The following is a 19,431-nucleotide window of genomic DNA, read 5'->3' on the forward strand; positions in this document are numbered from 1 at the left end:
CATTGATCATTCATTGTATCATAGTGTCAGTTAATGTAACTACAGAGAAATTATGCTATACAGTTGGTGAGCTTACAGTTGTATTGGGTTTACATGCCAACGTTTTGGTAGCAGGAGACTGTAGGAGTGGCCTCCATGGAAGAATCCAGAAGCTGCCCCATGTCAGATAAGGGCCAGTTTCAGCCAGTTCCAAAGGGACCTGCTGCTGCCCAGAGCCGAGCCAATAAATGATGTTGTTTGCACCCCTGTGAGAACAGATTGAAGAAAGGGAAAGAAAACTGCTGCACATCAGCAGCTGGGAGAGTGGGAAGTGAGAAGCAGCCCTGCAGGCCCCAAGGTCAGTGCAGAAGGAGGACAGGGGGTGTTCCAGGCACACAGCAGCGGTTCCTCTGCAGCCTTTGGAGAGGCCGCTGGTGAAGAAGGCTGTTCCCCTGCAGCCCATGGGTCCCACATGGAGCAGATCTCCACACTGCAGCCCATGGAGGAGCCCCCGGTGGAGCAGGTGGATGTGGCCTGGAGGAGGCTGCAGCCCATGGAGAGGAGCCCATGCAGGAGCATGGGCTCTGGGGGGAGTTGCCGCCCATGGGGGACCCATGCTGGAGCAGTTTGCTCCTGGGGGGTGGACCCCGTGGGACGGAGCCATGTGGGAGCAGTTCTGGAAGAGCTGCTGCCTGTGGGAAGCCCAAGCAGGATGAGTTTGGGAAGGATGGCATCCTGTGGGGGGGACCCTATATTGGAGCAGGGGTGGAGAGTGACCGTGAAGGAGCAGTGGAGATGAAGCACTCAGTTTTCAGGAAAAACTTTCTATTTTTGTTGTTGTTGTTGTTGTTGTTGTTTGTTTGTTTCTTTGTTTGTTTGTTTTTTAAGATGAGTGTGGTCAAAGGAACATTTTAAATATACTATTGTACCCTATTGTCCAGGAGTCTAAGAGGTACCTGGCCAGAAAAGGAGACATTTCTCCATTCTTATAACTTTAGCTTGAGCTTTTTGAAAAATTCCATCCAGTACACCTCTTCTGCTTTTAAACAGATGGTACTTAAAGTAGCTTCACGTAGTTTTTACAGCAAAGCAGTTGCATTCCATATTCAGGCTCCTTACTGGGTTAGGGGGGAGAGGTCAGGAGTCTTTCAGGAAGTGTTCAGTTTAATGTAATCTTTAGTTTGAAAAACTTCTTCCAGCAGCACTTCCAAACTACTTCCTATGGTTAGCCCTAATGGCTGTTCCCTCCTGACCTCAGCCCTGTGGCATATGTTATCTGTTTTCTGTAAATAATTAATAACACATCAGAGTCTAAGAAGAAATAGAAGAGTTGGTTTGTAACCCATCATAAAAATGATCAACTGATTAATTTTAATAATTCCCTCTTGCTTCCCATGGCAAGGTCACGTTTTAGACTTAAAGCTTTAATTTCTTTATTTATATTAGAAATCTGTAAAGTAATACATATGGAAATTTTTGTACTTTTCTGAAACTTCAGCCGTGGACAAGATGAAAATATCTTCTCTTTATATTTCAAAGTATAAAGAGAAGTATTAAATCGAGACTTATATGCTCCACTGAACACCACAAGTGTGATTAATGTCTCTATATAGATGTTTGTGCAAATGTGTATACACGTTTTGTACTGTAAATTCTTCACTCCTGGTAATTAGCAGTAGCCTGCACACAGAGTCTCACTGGATTCAGCAGGTTTATCAATGCAAGTAATTACTTACCAATGGGAATAAAAGGGTTCACATCCTAGCCCAGAATGAAGAAAATACTGATAACATACAGAAGGAAGAAAATTACATTATTGGGTAATTTATTGTTATAACCAGTAACGTTTATCCTTCTTTAAATAAAAATAAAAACAAAATAAAAATTACTGTTAATGACAGTGCAGCTAACAGTTTACATTATTGACATTTACAGGCTTCAGTCTTTTGTTTTCAAGCTGTACTGTGGTAGAATCATAGTCTGCTGGGGTCCAAAGCTCCATAAAACCACCACTTTCACTTCATAAGCATCTTAAGTCTGCCATTTTCCTGTTGAAAATAACCATTAAGTTACTGACATTATAGGGGGAAAAATGAACTATATAAATTACCCTTTGGTGTAATATACCTTAAACACCAAATTGAGATGAACACAAGGAATGTAGAAAGCTGTTGATTTGTTGATGATTTGAGAAAACTATTAAACTATATTAGATGTGACTTCAGAGGGATAAATATTGAAAAGCTTTGCAGTCTTAAACAGTAATAAATACAGTAAATGGATACTAAACAAAATATTTATCTGCTTAATGCTGTGTAGGTAAGCAGATGTCCTTGAGTTGCTGCTAGGCTGTGCTGAAATAAACACACTATTTCATAAAGATGAATTTTGCAAACAAACAGGACTTGAGAGACTGAGGCCATTAAAAACCGTTACTGTATCTTGACCACTGGCAGTTTGTTACAATAGGAACCATGCATTCACTATTCAGAATTTCAAAGAGCTGTATGGACATTGTGTAGATGCATGGGCACATAAAGAATTACTCAGTAAATTCTGTGGCTGAGAGATATATCCTGGCATATTACAAACTTGCCTACTTGTAAGTACTGTGCTGATGGCATTGCTATTCTTGACTAATTCTGCTGCTTTCAATTCTCTGGAGATGATAAATCCCAAACAATACAGTGCCATAAGCTATAAGAGGAAAGGAAGATGGCTGGTTTTCAGTGACAATGTTCTGAAAGAACAGCAGAGACATTACAAGGTTTCTCAGAGACCATAAAATCATTTTATGGAGCAAGTGAATTAGGTTTCCTCTGTTATTTCTTCACATCCAAAATTGATAGTAAACAAGGCAGTTTTGAACAACTACTCAGTTTCTGGCTTTTAATAGTTAATGGGGGGTTGGAACATAAGCTTAGATCAATCCTAGCATAATATATTTTCCTTTATTATATTTGTCTTTTTTGAAATATAAACATTAGAGGACCTATTCTCAAATAGCTTATGAACTTATTTCTTTTCATTTTTTTCTTCTTTTTTTTTTTTTTTTTTTGTAATTAATACAGGAAATTAAAAGAATGAGACTCCCTGTATAGCTTAGACAAAGGCAAATCTGTATTCATCAACATGGATTAATCAGCCTGTTACCAGACACACAGCGTGAAGAGCTACAAAATGTACAGTTATAAAAATAAATAAATAAATAAATAAGAGAGAAGGTTTGACATAAATAACATCAGCCACGTGTTGTTATGGATAAAAGATAACTTTTAAAATTTTGATGTTTTTTCTACATGATTTAAGATTTAAAGTTAGATTTAATCAGCCCTACTGACATTGACCTTGGTATTAAAGCTGCAGCAGTATGGAATTAATTGCTCTTCATTTGTTTATTTGAAGGGCAGCATTTAACAAAAAAAAAAATACAACAAAGATTCACTCTGAACAAGAACAACGAAGTGTGTCATTGTTCAGATCTGGAGACTTACTTCTGGGTCATGTTATTCAGTATGACTCTGCTATCGCTTGGCAGGCTTCTTCTTTGTATTTTATATTGCGTAAACACATCTGTTGCAACCAAGAAAAAGAGAATTATGCCCTCCCACTTAAATCTTATGTACTACTCAAACATTATGATTGGTGACATTGAGGTGTAAGGAGTTGATTTTTCTTAGCCTTCTCATTTTTGTTATTTACAAGAACTTCATTCCCAGTCTGATGTGGTATTTTATGAAGTCAAGAGAAAGGCTGTCACTGTTTTTAATGAGCTTTGGATCAAGCCCTTAGTTTTTCAGCAATACAGAATAAATCATTTCAATAGGGATATCAATGTGACCTCCACATATGAAGATCCAAATTCTGTCACTCTTTAACTGGCTCAAGGTTTGAAGTCAACACTAGCTGCAAAAATGAGAACTTTGGGACCATCAAGGATGATATTACTTGTTCTGTGTATCTTTGTTTTGGGATGTACTACAACTGGACATTCAGCCATCATTACCAAATAGCCTGCAATGGATTATTGTGCATTTCAGAGCATTGCATATGGGAAGGTTGGGGTGGTAAAGTAGGAGGTTAGGTTTTTGTCACACAGATTCCCAAACCAGACACATTTTGCATGTGTCTGTTACCAAACCTTCTTATGGCACAGCCCGTACCTTCACTGATCTTGCACAACTCTTCATTCTGATGATAAACCACAGTTTCTCTTAGAGTGTAAGTTAAAACTTAAATGCCAGATTTTCTACTGTGTTTGTCTTTGCTAAAGAGATTTGACAAGTTTTCCTACAATACATACAAGTTTGTATTTCGCTATCAAGAGAAAAGCCAAGAGATTTATTTGAAGCGCAGTGCTGTCCTGCAAGTGTTGATGTAAATTGGTCTTTACTGTATTTTTTAAATGCTGTGCACAGTACATAAAATACAATGGCAATATACTGGGGAAAAAAAAAAAAAAAAAAGTAAGAAAAACAACACACAACACAAATGAGTAGGTAGGTAATTCCACAAAAATATATATATATATTAAAAAAATGTTAGAAATAAATATAGGATACCATTTCAAAAAGGCCAAGTGACCTTTTTGCTTTGAGACTGACTCAAAGCAGTCTCACTCAGCAATAGAGTAAGATTTTGAGACGTCTAGAAATTGAAAGAGTGGTGTAGCCATACAACACTTCTTGTTTTCAGCTTTAAGTTCTACGTCTCCAAAGGTTTTTAAATACTCTTTTAGGCTCGCAGCACTTTTGGTCAATCTAAGAAAATAAGAAAATGACAATTACAGTGTTATGCACTTACTCCTTATGTGGACATGGACAGTACGTAGAGTATTTTGGGGAGCATAAACTGGATTACATTTAATAAAATTAACAGTATCCACACAGAGAGCCAGCTTAGAACAACTAGTAAACCAGACATCCGTATTTACTATGCTCTGTATCTCCCTAAGCATTTACTTATCTTTGTAGAAAAGAAGTGGACAGCCCATAGTGACTTCCTAAATGAAAGACTGAGCACATGCACAATTCATATGCTGTTGTCAGGATAGAAGTTTTAAATGGAAAGTGTCCAGATATGCTTCTCTTTTAGTTAACAGGAAATGTGCTGGTGATGAAGTAAAGCATCTGAGAGCTCAGTGGTGTAAGATTACAGCACTTGTTTAAAAATAAATAAATAAAAAAAATACGTAAAAAAAAAAATTGTAAGTGCCCTTTGGAGATAATGTGCAAACTCTTATAAGTTACACAATAAGCATTATGCAAATATGCCATTGTTTTCTTAGATGGTAGAATTATGCATTTTTGTTCTGACATGTAAGGTATGTTTTTATCCTTCCATTTGTTATCTCCGTCTGTCACAAGCTGATAAACCTCAGATCTGTAGAAGTCTTATCTGACTGTATTAGTTGATGTCTCTCTTTGCCGTGCACAATGACATATCACATAGAGCGTATCATTTTCATAGTGTAAGTAAGGTTGATATATGGAGCTGCATTTTTGTCAATCATGAGATAACTGGAATTACTTGATTTCTTCTCCATGTTGGCCCAGTTTGGAAAACCATTTTATTCAATTCATGTTCCACACATCACGGAAACGTGTTCTTAATTTCAAGCATATGCTTAAGAACTCTTTTGGATAGAAACGCATTTTTGAATCAGAGTCATGGTATTTTAAATTACTGTATATGCAGTTATGCTATATTCTATATAAAAACACTAATATTAAGCTTACTGCAAAATTTTCAGAGATAAAGAACCCTCCAAGTTGAAATATAGCATTGTTTTGTTTTACAACTATATTTGTTATATGAGAACATCTTGGTTTTTGTAGAGCACATCATTTCCATGTGGGTTTGCATTGGCACAAGTGAACTAATTCTCTTTTATTTCTCCTTTACAGCGGGAACAACATATATCTTTAGCAAAGGTGGTGGACAAATCACTTACACGTGGCCTCCTAATGATCGTCCAAGCACTCGTGCAGACAGACTGGCAATAGGTTTTAGTACTGTTCAAAAAGAAGCTGTGTTGGTACGAGTGGACAGTTCTACTGGGCTTGGAGATTATTTAGAGCTGCATATTGTAAGTATTAATAAAAAAAAAAATGCATGTTTTTATCCTTGTCTCAATTGTTCTTATATTTTGGGTGGGCTTTTTTGTTTGTTTTAATGTAAGTATAGCATTTCGCTAATGAACTGTTCAGGGTTCATAGTGAATTAGATGATGATGGTTTATAGCATTCAGTAGTGTACAGGATTTCAGGCATTCTCAAAATACCGTATACTTTATACAGTTCTCCTTTATATGACTTTTCAATTAAAAATCATACTGTGACATATGTACAGATATAGCAGTTTACTGCAATCTAATTACATAAAATGGTATTTAGCAATGTCAGAAGAAGGTGTATTAATCCTGGAGGATTTAATCTGGAATCTGCTAGAGGAAATACAGTATATCACAATTGACTGTGCTTATTGTTAATACTAGAATTTATCCTCTGATTTCACCATTCTATTGTGATGACAAATTGTAAGCAGAAAGCAAGATTGTCAAGCTAGGAAGTCTGAAAAAGTAATTTCAGCTGTCCTAAAGCAAATAACTAGCAATCAAAATTGAAAGCATCTGGATTTTTATGGCAACATAAATAAATGATCAGTTGAGATAAACATAACTAGGGCAGTATAAAATGTTGTTGTTTAGATTAGTCTCAAATTTGTTAATATATTAGCTTGACTTTGATTTAAGAATCTTGCTACTTTCAGAAACAGAATAGTTCCTTTTGAATGAAATTACTTATTGATCTACAACCAATTACACTTTTACCCTCAGAAAACATTCTGCAGTGATCATTTTCAAAACTAGAGGGAATTATGGTATTCAGTCTTCCCAGGCTCCTTATTTCTGTAAAGACACTCTTGCATTGTGGTCCAAGGTGATTTTATTTTATTTTATTTATTTATTTACTGTCTTGAGTAAATAGACAAAGAAAGAAAGCCTTAAAAAATCAGAGGTTGTGTTTACCATTCTCTTACATTCAAAAACACAGACAAAACATCTGGCTGGTATTGTAAAATCTTAATGTAAAAATGTGAACAAAGCAGGTTATCCCAGGTGCCAGAAAAAGTGAGATCCCATATCTTTCAAGGCAAGTATTGGATTGCTAAAGAGCAATCAAATAAAAGTTTGCTTTCCAAAGCCATCTCTAATATCACGTGCCTAGTTATCATTTGCCCATTTCTTTGCAGCCTGAGACCAGATCCACTGGCTGTGAAGAATTGTGGTGCTTTCATCTCATAGTGTTATCTTTGTTATTAGCGTATGAAGGGATGCTTGTATTTTAGATTTGCTATACCTAAAGTCTACCAATTCATATTTGTGCAATCTCTCTCTAACCTTGTTTTTTCCATTTTAAAGCAAAACATTGGGTTGATTAATTATAAGTAGGATGTCAAAGGGCAAAAATTATTGCCCAGTCATGAGCTTTGCTTTTACCTAAGTAACTTCCTTATACCTATGCTGTAGCATATAAATGAAAGAATAATAATTGAGAGTTTTCTATTGTCAGAAGAACTATCAGCTTAGTAGAGATGGGGAAAAGCACAGATCATCTTTAGCAGTTTTTTGAAACTCCTGCATGTATTTACTGTGTGAGGTGACTATGGCCTCCTCCTATTGTCTTCGCAACGGACTTTGGGAACCTCTCTGAAGCATACTATGCTTTAGAGAAATATACATGATAACTATACAGAAAGTTCACTAGAACGAGCCTTGACCTTCTGAGAATTCCTCCGCTTTGTTCTCACTCTAAAATGGAGACACTAGAGGATTGACCTGAAATCCTGACATCTAGCAAGGTGTCAGATCTGCAGGATTTTTTTTTATCACTGTTAGATAAATCTTGGAAATCTTGGAAAACTTCTAGGATATAATTGCTGAGAATCTATTTCAAATAAGAAGTTGAAAATCAGCATTTTCAAAAATACTCATGGGACCTAAGAATATATGTCATTAAAGTCATTGGAACTAAAGGGTCTTCAGAGAATTTTACATGGGTATGATATTGTGAAGCATCGTGGTTTTAAAAATAAAGGAGAACATAGAAATGGATATGTATATGTTTATGGATATGTATATGCCCATGTATATATTATATTTGAAAAATAATTTATTGGAATGAAGTTTTTCAATGACTGCATTAAATTAGCTATAATAAAAGTAGTGGGAAGATTGTGTCATTTGAAACTTCCATCTTGCACCAAAGCCAGTAAGAATGACTTAGTTTTATATGAATAACCAGAAACAAGCCTAAGTTGTGAATAGCAGAAGGAAGAAAAACTAGGAGAGAAGAATCTAATTCTCCTTGTTCTTTTCCATGCATTCTTTCATGCATTTCCATACATATTTTTCTAATAAATATGCATGAGCACTTGAACTAAATGCCTGTGTATTTTAAATACACAGTGCATAGATAACCTACCTGTGTTATACCGACTATAACACTGCAACACAGGTATAGTTATGATTTAATTGTGCTGGGATTCAGTTTGCCAATAAAATAGAAAGTTTTTTTTTTGTTTTTTTTTTTTTTTTTTTTTTTTTTTTTTTTTTTTTGTCTGTTGTTGATCTTTTTTTACCAGGAGGCTGTTAATTACTTGGATCTCCTCCAGTGACAAAATCTGGGACAGGTGTCTAAAGATAGGTTTGAAGTGTATTTTCAGCAGGGTTGTTACAAAGAAAGAAAGTTTGAAACTATTGCTTTGCGCTAAAAAATTTAAATAGTCCTCACTAGCATGCTGAGGGTGTTTGTTCAGGATGTTTCAGAACAGATCTCTGAGGGAGTTTACTCTTAACCTTCTTCATTCTATCAATGGAAGAGCAAATTACAAATTTGATTATAGTATTCTAATTTGTGCTTGCCCTCTTTATTATTATGTTTACTTAAAGATGGTGTAAACCTAACAATGAAATCAAGCTCATAACATATTCTAATTTGGAAAATTGTTACTTGATCATCTGAATTACACCTTTAGCGTTAGTTTAGAAACGTTTATTTTGAGTGATCATTTATTTCCCAAAAAAACAATTGTTAATATGAGAAATGTTTCAAAAAATGCGTAATCTGCCTTGCTACCAGATGTTTAACAGTTCCAATACAAGTATTTTAAATTCTCAGATGTATAGGTATGGTTGTGTGTGTGTGATAGGTATGCACACCTATGCTTCAAGAAAGGGGTGTTAATATGGCTTAGTCATCCAGAGATGCAACTATTAATTTTCATGGCTATCACTTGACTTCTGTTATAGAAGTGAAGTAGCCTCCTGTGCAGTTTCTGTTGAGAGATCTAGTTCAAGAGGAAATATATCTAGATATGTTCCATGTCTAAAAGTTGGGTTTTTCTACTGCCACTTTCTTCTCTTATTGACAGAAGAAAAAAAAAAAAAAAAAAAAAGGACAGAGAGTTCTTAGAATTACTATAATCCTCCTTTTTCCCTCTTCTGACATGATCTGCATCTATCTCCATGGCAAGTGGAAAAAGGCAGCAGCTTATTCATGCAGGGTTCCATTAATCACCGTGAGCACTTCTGTGCTTGGCTTTTTCACCAACTACTAAAGCCCTTAGGTAATTCTGTCAGTGATTCCCATTCCTATCTATGCTTTTTTTCTCTCCTCTTCTGCCATTAGACAGAAAGTCATTAGAAAGGTAGGTGCATGTCATCGTCTTTCACAAGCGCTGTACTGTTGCAGCCTCAAACTTCCACCTTTTATGTGGTGAGGAACAAAATAGAGTTCAATGAAGATATTGCTTCAAAGAGGTTAGAAATCTTGTTAAATTGCTCTATCTGGCAATGCTGGTAATATTGCAAACTGGCATTCTCCATCACAGCAAAAGTAATAACTGCTCTACTAGTGAAGATGAGAAGAATAGATTTCCATCAATAGACTTAAAACACTTTTAAAATTTATTTTAATTATAAATTATGCCATGTTACTATCTTTCATTGTTAAAGTGAAAGATTTTATATACCAAAATGTAATATTTTGTCTGTCTGATGTATGGAGTCAGCAGTTTTTGTGTCTTCCCTGTTTGGGTCATTTATTTTAAAATTTAGGTATTTTGGAAGCATAAAAAAAAGGTTGTTTTTTTTTTTTTTTTTTATGATTACAGCTGGTTTTGAAATTGAGTATGGGAAGTGCTTGTGGAGGAGAAGGGCAGTAGGGCATTTCAGATCTTAGAGCTTCATCATTCCAGAAAAGCCTGTTAAGCTACAGGATACTAGCTATTGAAGCTAAACTGGGATCACTCAAGTGGGGTGAATTACTAATTGAACTAAGCTACAGATATCATTGGTTTACTGAAGTAGGTGAAGTGGTGAGGATTGTTCTGTTAGTAAACATCCTAAGGTTTGAAAGAAGGAATCAGACTGATGTGGAAGCATTTTGAAGCATTATCCTAAACCTCCTCTAAGGGAAGCTGGGGAAAACGTCCCTCCCCATAATTCCAGTGAGAGAGGAGTGACAATCTTACCTAGTATATTGTAAATGTACAAAAATAGAAAGAAATCATTAAACTCAGGGTAGGCTGTGTTTGGTTTTTATCTTAGAACTTTTAATATTATTATAAAAAATACTATAGAGAAAATGTAAATTGGTAAGATGACTACTGTGACAGAAAAGCATGGGAAGCTATTTTAAAAGATGTAGTAATGTTACCTGAAAAAGTATGGTATGATTAAAGATAGACAGTATAAATACTTGCCATGTATGTTACACTTAATTAGTCAGAAATACTCTGAAGATGTAGCAGTACTGGCATGATAGATTAATGAGATTGTACTTAGATTTTCAATATGTGTTTGTAGATCCTTCAGGGCCATGATTAATGACTGAGGTGTTTCCTCATATGAGAGGAAACACATTATTTCTCATAGAAAATTGGGTTTTGGATCATGAATAAATTCAGCTTGTGCTCTTTGTTCCAACTATTTATATATTACATCTATTATAATATATATTGCAGGAAAGACATTTTTTCATTAGAAACTTTTTCCATAGAATGATATGAACAAAGATCAACTGAAAGCTTTTGTGAGTTTTTATCTGTAACTTTTTGGTTCAAAGATTGTCTTGGTTGAAAAAGACATCAATGCTTTCCCATTTTCTTGTCTGTGTGTTCAGCTTTGTATATGGTATGATATACTTTCATAAACTAGGGAAATATTGAATATCTCGAAATGAAGTGTTGATTTTTGTGTTCAAAAATATTCTGAACAATATCTGAAATATATTCTGAAATCAAGTGGTGTGCATTTCCAGCTTGAAGCTCATGGAAATTTCTGCAAAAGTCCCATCAGATTACTCCCTATCCATTTTTTGGAGCTTTTTTGCAAACTATAAAGGACTATTATTCCTGCTCCCCTCCCTCTGTCTCTTAGTTATACAAATGCAGTATTCTTCTGCACCAGGTTTTTAATAGCTGACTTTTAAGGTCTATTATACATGTGCATGATATATAGAAATTTTAATTTATGAAAGTATAATGACCTTCCTTCAAGTGAACAGAAATAATTCAGAGTAAAGCCAGGAAGAGGATCAGACATCTGTGTATGAGCATAACAGAGAAAAAGTGCAGTCTTAAGATAAATGAATTCATTATTCTTTTTTGAATACTTCACATGTCTTAGCATTAATGGAAATGGAAAGTCAATTGAAAGATTCCTATTGATTAGCTGTATTTGGATCAATGCCTAGAGAGTTCAATGTACTTTCAATGAGACTGATGGTCCTTTTTATTTTTGTGGTTTGTATCAGGTTGTAATTAATTTTCCCAGGAAGAGTTTAATAATCTTAGAACGTATATCCCAGGATAATGTTTCTTCTAATAATCTTTTAAATATAGAATTCCTTGTTGTTATATGTGTATCTGTGCAATGCAAAGATTTGTTAAGGCTAGTGATGGCTTGTGTTTATGTGAAATGGTAATGACTTTAAAATCTAATTACTTACTTGCAGGAAGGCCTTAAAAAATGAAAAGAAAAAAAAAAAAAAAAAGAAAAAGAAAAAAGGCAATCTAAGTTCCAGGAATCTGATCTTTTTGAAGTGTTAAGCATGTGCATCAGTGGCTAGAGTTGATGGAAGCAAACATAGCAACCTCTGTTAATCAGGCTATCATCATATAAGCTCAGTGTATATCAGGAATAAATCACTTAGGAACTCTGGGAAGAACACCATTATGTTTAACAGGCTTATGATATTTAATATTCTGCTACTTTGAGCAACAAGAAAATTACTTATGGGTGATGTTATCTAAGCCAGAATTCTGCTAATATTGATGCTTATTTTATTTAGATACATGGTAGTTAATTCTGATTTTGTTGATGTTGTTCTGTTAACATATGTATATGGTAAACACTATAGGTACTGTTATGCACAGTGTTCTTTTTCCGTGTGGGGAACATCAAAAAAAGTAGCATCAGATTATGTGTAAATGTTCAAACTGAAGAAAAATTCCTAGGAAAGAAGCATTTCCAGCCTTGCTTATGGGGTTTGAATAATGAAAAGCACTACAATCAAAGAATCATTTGTGGGACTAGACAGGCAGGTGAGAATGCAATTCAGTGTACACAAACTTAAGTTAATTAGAATGGGAGCAATGAATTAATCTAGGGAATTTATGCTAAATGCAGCAATCATTTACCTCACTGATCAGGTTAAAGATCTAAGTCTGTAGGAAAGAAAATAAATAAACCACTGAAATGGTCAAGCTATGCCTGGAAATTATTCAATTAAGTTACTGTTTTGTATTAACAAAGACATAGATTAAAAAAACAAACAAACAAACAAAAAAAAAAAAAAAAAAAAACTCTGAAAAGAGATTTTATGATATAAGCATTTTGTTAATGCCTCATCTTGAGTATTCTCCACTCTCTGTTATCCAAATGGTATTATTTTTCAAAGAACATTGACCTTTTATTTTTCCCAAGCAGGATTTAACACTGAGCAACAGTGGTCAGTTCTTGCTGTGAACAGGCAAAATTGCTGAGAGAAGGCTGTGGAAATGTGCTAATTCTGTCACAGGACAGACTTATATATTACTGTCTCAAAAATATGAATGGAATTTGGACAGAGGATATAATTGAACAGCTTGCCTGTGACTGCCATCATGGAGTGCAAGGAGAAATCCCAATGCTGGCATGAAAACTCCATTGTAGCAGCGTGGCAGTTCTCATCTCTGAGAGCCCAAAAACATGACTGAGGGTAGCAAATCCTTTCATTGTCTTACTCTGTGGGTCAACAAAATGCTCTGGCCCTCAACACTGATGAATCTCCTGAGGTGTTCTGGCCCAGGTTTAGAGCCTGAGGTTGAGGAGATACTTAAAACACTTCTGGTGAGCTATACGTGTATTTATTAATAAAATTATCTGATAACAATATGGAAAGAACTGTGTGCAGCCATGGAGTCATATGAAATAGTCTTACAGACCAGATCATGGACTCTCTGATCCCTTCTGATGTTGCATATCTCAGGATTATGCTGTAAGTTGAATCCATCTGTTGTCTGAACTGCGTAAGATCCAAAGCTATGTCACTGAATTTGATGACAAATCTTCCTTTGACTTTACTGCTACAAACTGCACACACATAGGACCTAAAGTACATCATGAGGAAAGAATTTAAATATTGAACTTAATTCTTCTGGGGCTTTGTAGAACTTTAAAAAAATACATGCTAAAAATACTACGGTTAGAGGGGCTTGGGGCTGAGTCATGTTATACTCAAAACAAAAGATGCACGTTTTTGAGAAGTGAAGTAGACTAATTTGGAGAGGCAAGCAAAAGAGCAAGCATGTGTAATCAACATAAGGAAGCTCATGACCTCTTCATAAAGCATCTTTTATTTTTGACATTGTTACTCTAAAAACTCTGAAGTACTGTCAGATTACTTCCCATAATTACTTCCAAAGATTCTTTCTTTCTCTCCCCTTTTCCCTTGTTTTCTAAGTATTTTTCTATTGTGTCCTCAAACACAAATTCACAAATTCCTGTGCATATTCTTCAGTCCCAACAAATTCTTGTGAAGCAGGTGGCAACCTCTTAGTGTCTCAGTGATTACATACCTTTACCTTCCCACATAATGAGATGCTGTATAGCTAAAGGAGCAGAGGGTTCACTATAAATGGTGGCTGCGTAATGTATGCATGTGGAAGACCTTCTTGAGCAGGACCATTAGTTGGTTCAGTCTAATAAAGAACAAAACAAATAAGCATGTGGCCACAATTAGGAGACATGTCCTTTCTTGTCTAGGTTGCTTATGTATAAATAGCAAATTTCTGAATTCAGAAAGGAGGATGGAAATATTTGTTCATAAATAAATAGTCCATTGTTCCTCCATAGCAGCATCTTACCTAGCTGCCATTATATTCTCCTACTGATATTTTGATTGTCTAAATGTTTTTTAATATGCTACAGTCTTAAAGGAATAGACCTTAAGTTATTCTTATTAAAACTGGCACTACCTATCTCAGTCTAACTAGGTTCATCTAATCCAAAATCCAAAAAATCCTTACACACTGGTTGCTAACCAACATCCTTGCATATGAAAGTTATAGATATTTTAATAACTTGGCGTTAACTCTTCCAGAACATTGCCTTGCATAAAAAGAGCTGATGAAAAATTTAGCAGACATTTTAGCAACCTTATTAAGTTTTAAAGAACTTAATAGCTGTTTGCAACAGTTGAGAAGTTGACTGAAACCTGACTGTTCAGCACAGAATCAAAGGAAATGATTGTGATTGTTGGGACAACGAAAGCTCTGGAAGATTGAAGGTCACTTCCAAGAGCTAGCCACTCATGTCCACCTATGGACATGATCACTGCATGGATACTTTTCTGTTTATTTTAACTGTTGTATATGTTATTATGCATATACTGTTTGCTGTATCTAGTAATACAATGGAGTCAGCCCTGATATTTCCTGGCTTGTTACTGTCTAGTTCTCTTCTAATTTTAGAGAAGCACAACAAGTTTAACACTTCCTCCTCCTTCCTGGGAGTGTTAGGGGTCAAACCCAAGTAGAATGAGTAGGTACCTAGGGTGTTAGAGTCCATCACTTTGCAGGTTGTAGGCGCTTTGGGCTGACAATGTGTGGTTTTGAAAAAATACGGACAGATGTGAGCAATGGCATCACTTTCAGTGTATCCTAGACTGTGCTTTTAGCTCTTGAGGGCAGTCTGAATAAAGGAGTGACTATCAGATTGCTGTGGCCCACTGAAAGAGGGCCAGGTTTGCACAGTACAGAATCAAGGTGTTTCTGAGGGCTAATAGCCAGAACCCAAGATAAGGCATATTATCTCCATGTCTTTTAAATTTATGAGCTCTAAATGAGAATAAGGATTTACTTATGCAGCAGCACAAAGTACTGGTGTAGCAGTTTTTCAATGAACATGCAGTATGAACAATATCATTTTTAATACCAGTCAACAAGATTAGCCTGTTAATGCAGGACAAGGCAAGTGGAAAGCACAGCTGGTAGCCTGAACATATTCTGATCCTAACTCCAATTAATTCTCATTCTGACACTTCTGCTATTAATTTATCTGAAGAAGCTACAGAAATACGAGTAAGTATAAGCAGGATCTATATCTGGCTAGAAAACTCCTGCTGGAAGGTGAAAGGTACAGAGATAATTTCACAAAACCTGCTACTTTGCTTCAGGCATTTGTTTAAGTAAACATAGGTATTATAGTTAATCAACTTGTGCTAATAAGTAAAGTTTGTCTTAATACTATTCAGGTTTTGTGAGAAACTACCTTAATTGTAATTCATAATTAGTTAATTAGACCACTTATATGATACAGGTTATGCTCTCTGATGCCTAAGTTTCATCAACAAACTGGAAACTCATTTTATTGTTTAGTTAGTCTTTTTTTTTTTTTTTTCCCTTCTAGTTTTATCATCTTTGAGCCTTTCCCACTTCTCACTTATGCCACCAGGGAGTAAAATCATTGAATTTAATCTGGTGTACCAAAGGGCAGAACTGGACACACTGGGTCTGATTCTTACTTTCATCCAGTTTAGCTACCTCACATTTGTAGTCTCTTGACAGTAACTCATTGCACCAGGGAAATAGAGCTACAGCAGGGAATTTGGATTTCCCCAAACCCAGGGTAACAATTGTATCTTCATTCTTTTTTTCATTTTCTTCATCATTTTCTTCTTTTCTTTTTTATTCTTCCTGTTTTTTTTTTTTTTTTTTTTTCCCGGGGGGGGGGAGTGGTTGTCCTTCTGGGACCCAGGAGTTGGACTCAATGATCCTTGTGGGTCCCTTCCACCTCAGATATTCTATGATGTGCTTTTCAATAAAGTGCCTATGCTGATTAATGATTTTTATCTCTTAACCAAGCTTGACATGCTTGACACTAAAGCATCTCTACAGCTGGTGTAACAGTATATGCTTTCCCAGAGCTGAATAGCTTTCTCTCCCCAACCTTCTCTCCCCAACCTTCTCTCCCCAACAACGCTCAACAACGGTCATGGGTGTGCAATGCTTGCCTTCCTTATGAATCTTACTGTGATTCTTCCTGTTTGACAATGTGCCGCTGCCACTATTAAGTCTCTTGTTTTTTTTCCTTGTTTGTATGTTTTCATTTTTGTTTTACTTAGATCAGGCCGGTCCCAAGCATTTCTGCAGCAATAACAGTCATGCTAAGGGTTTAACAAACTGATATTGTCAGTGTTCTGGTCGTTTATGCTTAGTGTATAACAATTGCACTAACAACTGGTGAGTTCTCCTGTTAAGTGTTTAAGGAAGCTTAAATGTCTTTCTGTTCATGAAACCCATTTGCGCTGAAGAATGCTTATGCTCCAGAGGGTGAGATTAGCTCAAGGAACGACTCATGAATTTCTTGTTTTCTGATAATTACCTAGCTTACACTGAATAAGGTGTGCCAAGAAAAAAAAAGAAAAAAAAAAAAAAGAGGTCCTTCAGTTTTGCCATTTCTCTCTGAAATTAGCCAGAAGTCTTCAGAGCATCAGCATGAACCTACTAACACATCTTTAACTCCTTGTGCTAGAATTTGTAGCTGATATTATGTAGCTGATAAGGGACCAAATGTAAGCCCAGATATTCCGTTGTGGAGATGTAAATTGTGTTGCTGCTGTAGCATTGTACATTCTCTGTGGTCTAAGAAATGCTACTCATACAGGACTGGTTTTCTGCATTTCCTGCTGGGGGAGAGAACTGTTGGGTCAGGTACTCCTCTTTATAGAATCATAGAATCATAGAATATCCTGAGTTGGAAGGGACCCTTAAGGATCATCAAGTCCAACTCTTGACACCGCACAGGTCTACCCAAAAGTTCAGACCATGTGACTAAGTGCACAGTCCAATCTTTTCTTAAATTCAGACAGGCTCGGTGCAGTGACCACTTCCCTGGGGAGCCTGTTCCAGTGTGCAACCACCCTCTCCGTGAAGAACCCCCTCCTGACGTCCAGCCTAAATTTCCCCTGCCTCAGCTTAACCCCGTTCCCGCGGGTCCTGTCACTGGTGTTAATGGAGAAAAGGTCTCCTGCCTCTTGACAACCCCTTGCGAGGAAGTTGTAGACTGTGATGAGGTCCCCCCTCAGCCTCCTCTTCTCCAGGCTGAACAGGCCCAGTGACCTCAGCCGTTCCTCGTACGTCTTCCCCTCAAGGCCTTTCACCATCTTCGTAGCCCTCCTCTGGACACTCTCCAACAGTTTCATGTCCTTTTTATACTGTGGTGCCCAGAACTGCACACAGTACTCGAGGTGAGGCCGTACCAGTGCAGAGTAGAGCGGGACAATCACCTCCCTTGACCTACTAGCGATGCCGTGCTTGATGCACCCCAGGATACGATTGGCCCTCCTGGCTGCCAGGGCACACTGCTGGCTCATATTCAACTTGCTGTCTATCACGACTCCCAGATCCCTCTCTTCTAGGCTGCTCTCCAGCGTCTCATCGCCCAGTCTGTACATGCAGCCAGGGTTTCCCCGTCCCAGGTGCAGGACCCGGCACTTGCTCTTATTGAACTTCATGCGGTTGGTGATCGCCCAGCTCTCCAACCTGTCCAGATCCCTCTGCAAGGCCTTTCCACCCTCATTGGAGTCCACAACTCCTCCAAGTTTGGTGTCATCAGCAAACTTGCTCAAAATACCTTCTATTCCTACATCCAGATCGTTTATAAAAATATTGAAAAGTACCGGCCCTAAAATGGAGCCTTGAGGGACCCCACTGGTGTCCCTATCCTAGGCATTCTGGATTCAAGGGGAGGGGTTGAAGCATTACAGCATCAAGGACCTCATCGTACTCCCCTTTGGGGCTGGAGTCTTGTAATTATTTGTTCAGCCCTCAACCTTGGTGGACTCGCAACTTAACTGACTATGCACTGAAAGCTATAGATTGTTTTTTATTATTTTTTTTTCTTATCCCGAAACTTTATAGTTCCCCGTACAAGGTTTCTTTCCTGACACAGTGAATTTTAGGGAACAACAGAGTTCCTGGGGGAAAAGTTGCCAGCCTTTTCCTTGCATAGCAGATGGAGTTTTTAAGGCTCACTGTGGATTATGTAGCAGTGCCTTCTCATTTAGGGACAAGCACAAAGAGCATTATCATACATGAAGTTACTTTACAGTAACTTCTACCAATTAAAATAAAAAGTGAAAAGATTATGCTATAGAGACTTAATAACCACTCAGCATATTTGATAATGTCACTGCTGTTGGTATCATATTCACCACTATGTTTAATAGCTGAACAGATGCAGCTCAGTAGAGCACCACATGGTATGTAGCAGCAGGGAGTCCCATTTGACAAGTTGGTTTTGTTTTATTTCCTTTCCAGAGAACCTTCCCTGTTATCCCAAGTTTCTGTAGTGTTTTGATTTGTTATTCAGCAAGCAGAAAAGGGCAAAGGGACTCTGTATTGCTTGTTTTCAAAGAAAGAGACTTTTTGACTTTTTAGTGGAACCACAACAAAATTCCTAAAAACGATACTGTAAGGAGTGTTTTAATGAAAAATTGTCAGTCTTTGTTCTGAAAAGGGTTTGTTTTTAGCAGTTGATGTGTATCTGCATACGGAGGTTGCTTGTAGGATAGAAGCTATGTTGTTTTTTGGAGGTGGTTTGAAGGTTTGGGTTTGTGTTTATTTTTTTTTAATTGCAAGATTTTGTGTACATGTCTGCAAGTCACTTTGCTCAGTGAGCAACAGCTCTTGTCTGTAATAGTACCATGGGATGTTGCAGTCGTTTGTTGCTTTGTTGTTTGCTCTCTGTGGATCAATTCATAAGAACATTTTGTGAAACTTTCCAATCTTCTAATTGCTTGTCTGGAAAAACACCTGAGTATATAGTTAGAGGCTAAAATAGGATGGCTAACACTTACTCTATTCCAAAAAAAAAAAAAAAAAAAAAAAGTAAAACCAGTACAA

At 36.7% G+C, this 19,431-nt stretch overlaps 1 protein-coding gene across 21 annotated transcripts in view; it reads left to right on the top strand.

Annotated features, from left to right (window-relative positions):
• The window catches only part of NRXN1 (neurexin 1), a 716,955-nt gene that overhangs the window by 492,491 nt on the left and 205,033 nt on the right, over positions 1 to 19,431 (top strand). For all 21 annotated transcript variants that reach the window (XM_032185606.1, XM_032185602.1, XM_032185608.1 and 18 more), the window contains one exon: positions 5,886 to 6,067. In XM_032185606.1, the coding sequence (XP_032041497.1) occupies positions 5,886 to 6,067 (182 nt within the window). The remainder of the gene's footprint in view (positions 1 to 5,885; positions 6,068 to 19,431) is intronic.

This window comes from Aythya fuligula, chromosome 3 (genome assembly GCF_009819795.1).
Source record: "Aythya fuligula isolate bAytFul2 chromosome 3, bAytFul2.pri, whole genome shotgun sequence".
Lineage (NCBI taxonomy): Eukaryota > Metazoa > Chordata > Aves > Anseriformes > Anatidae > Aythya > Aythya fuligula.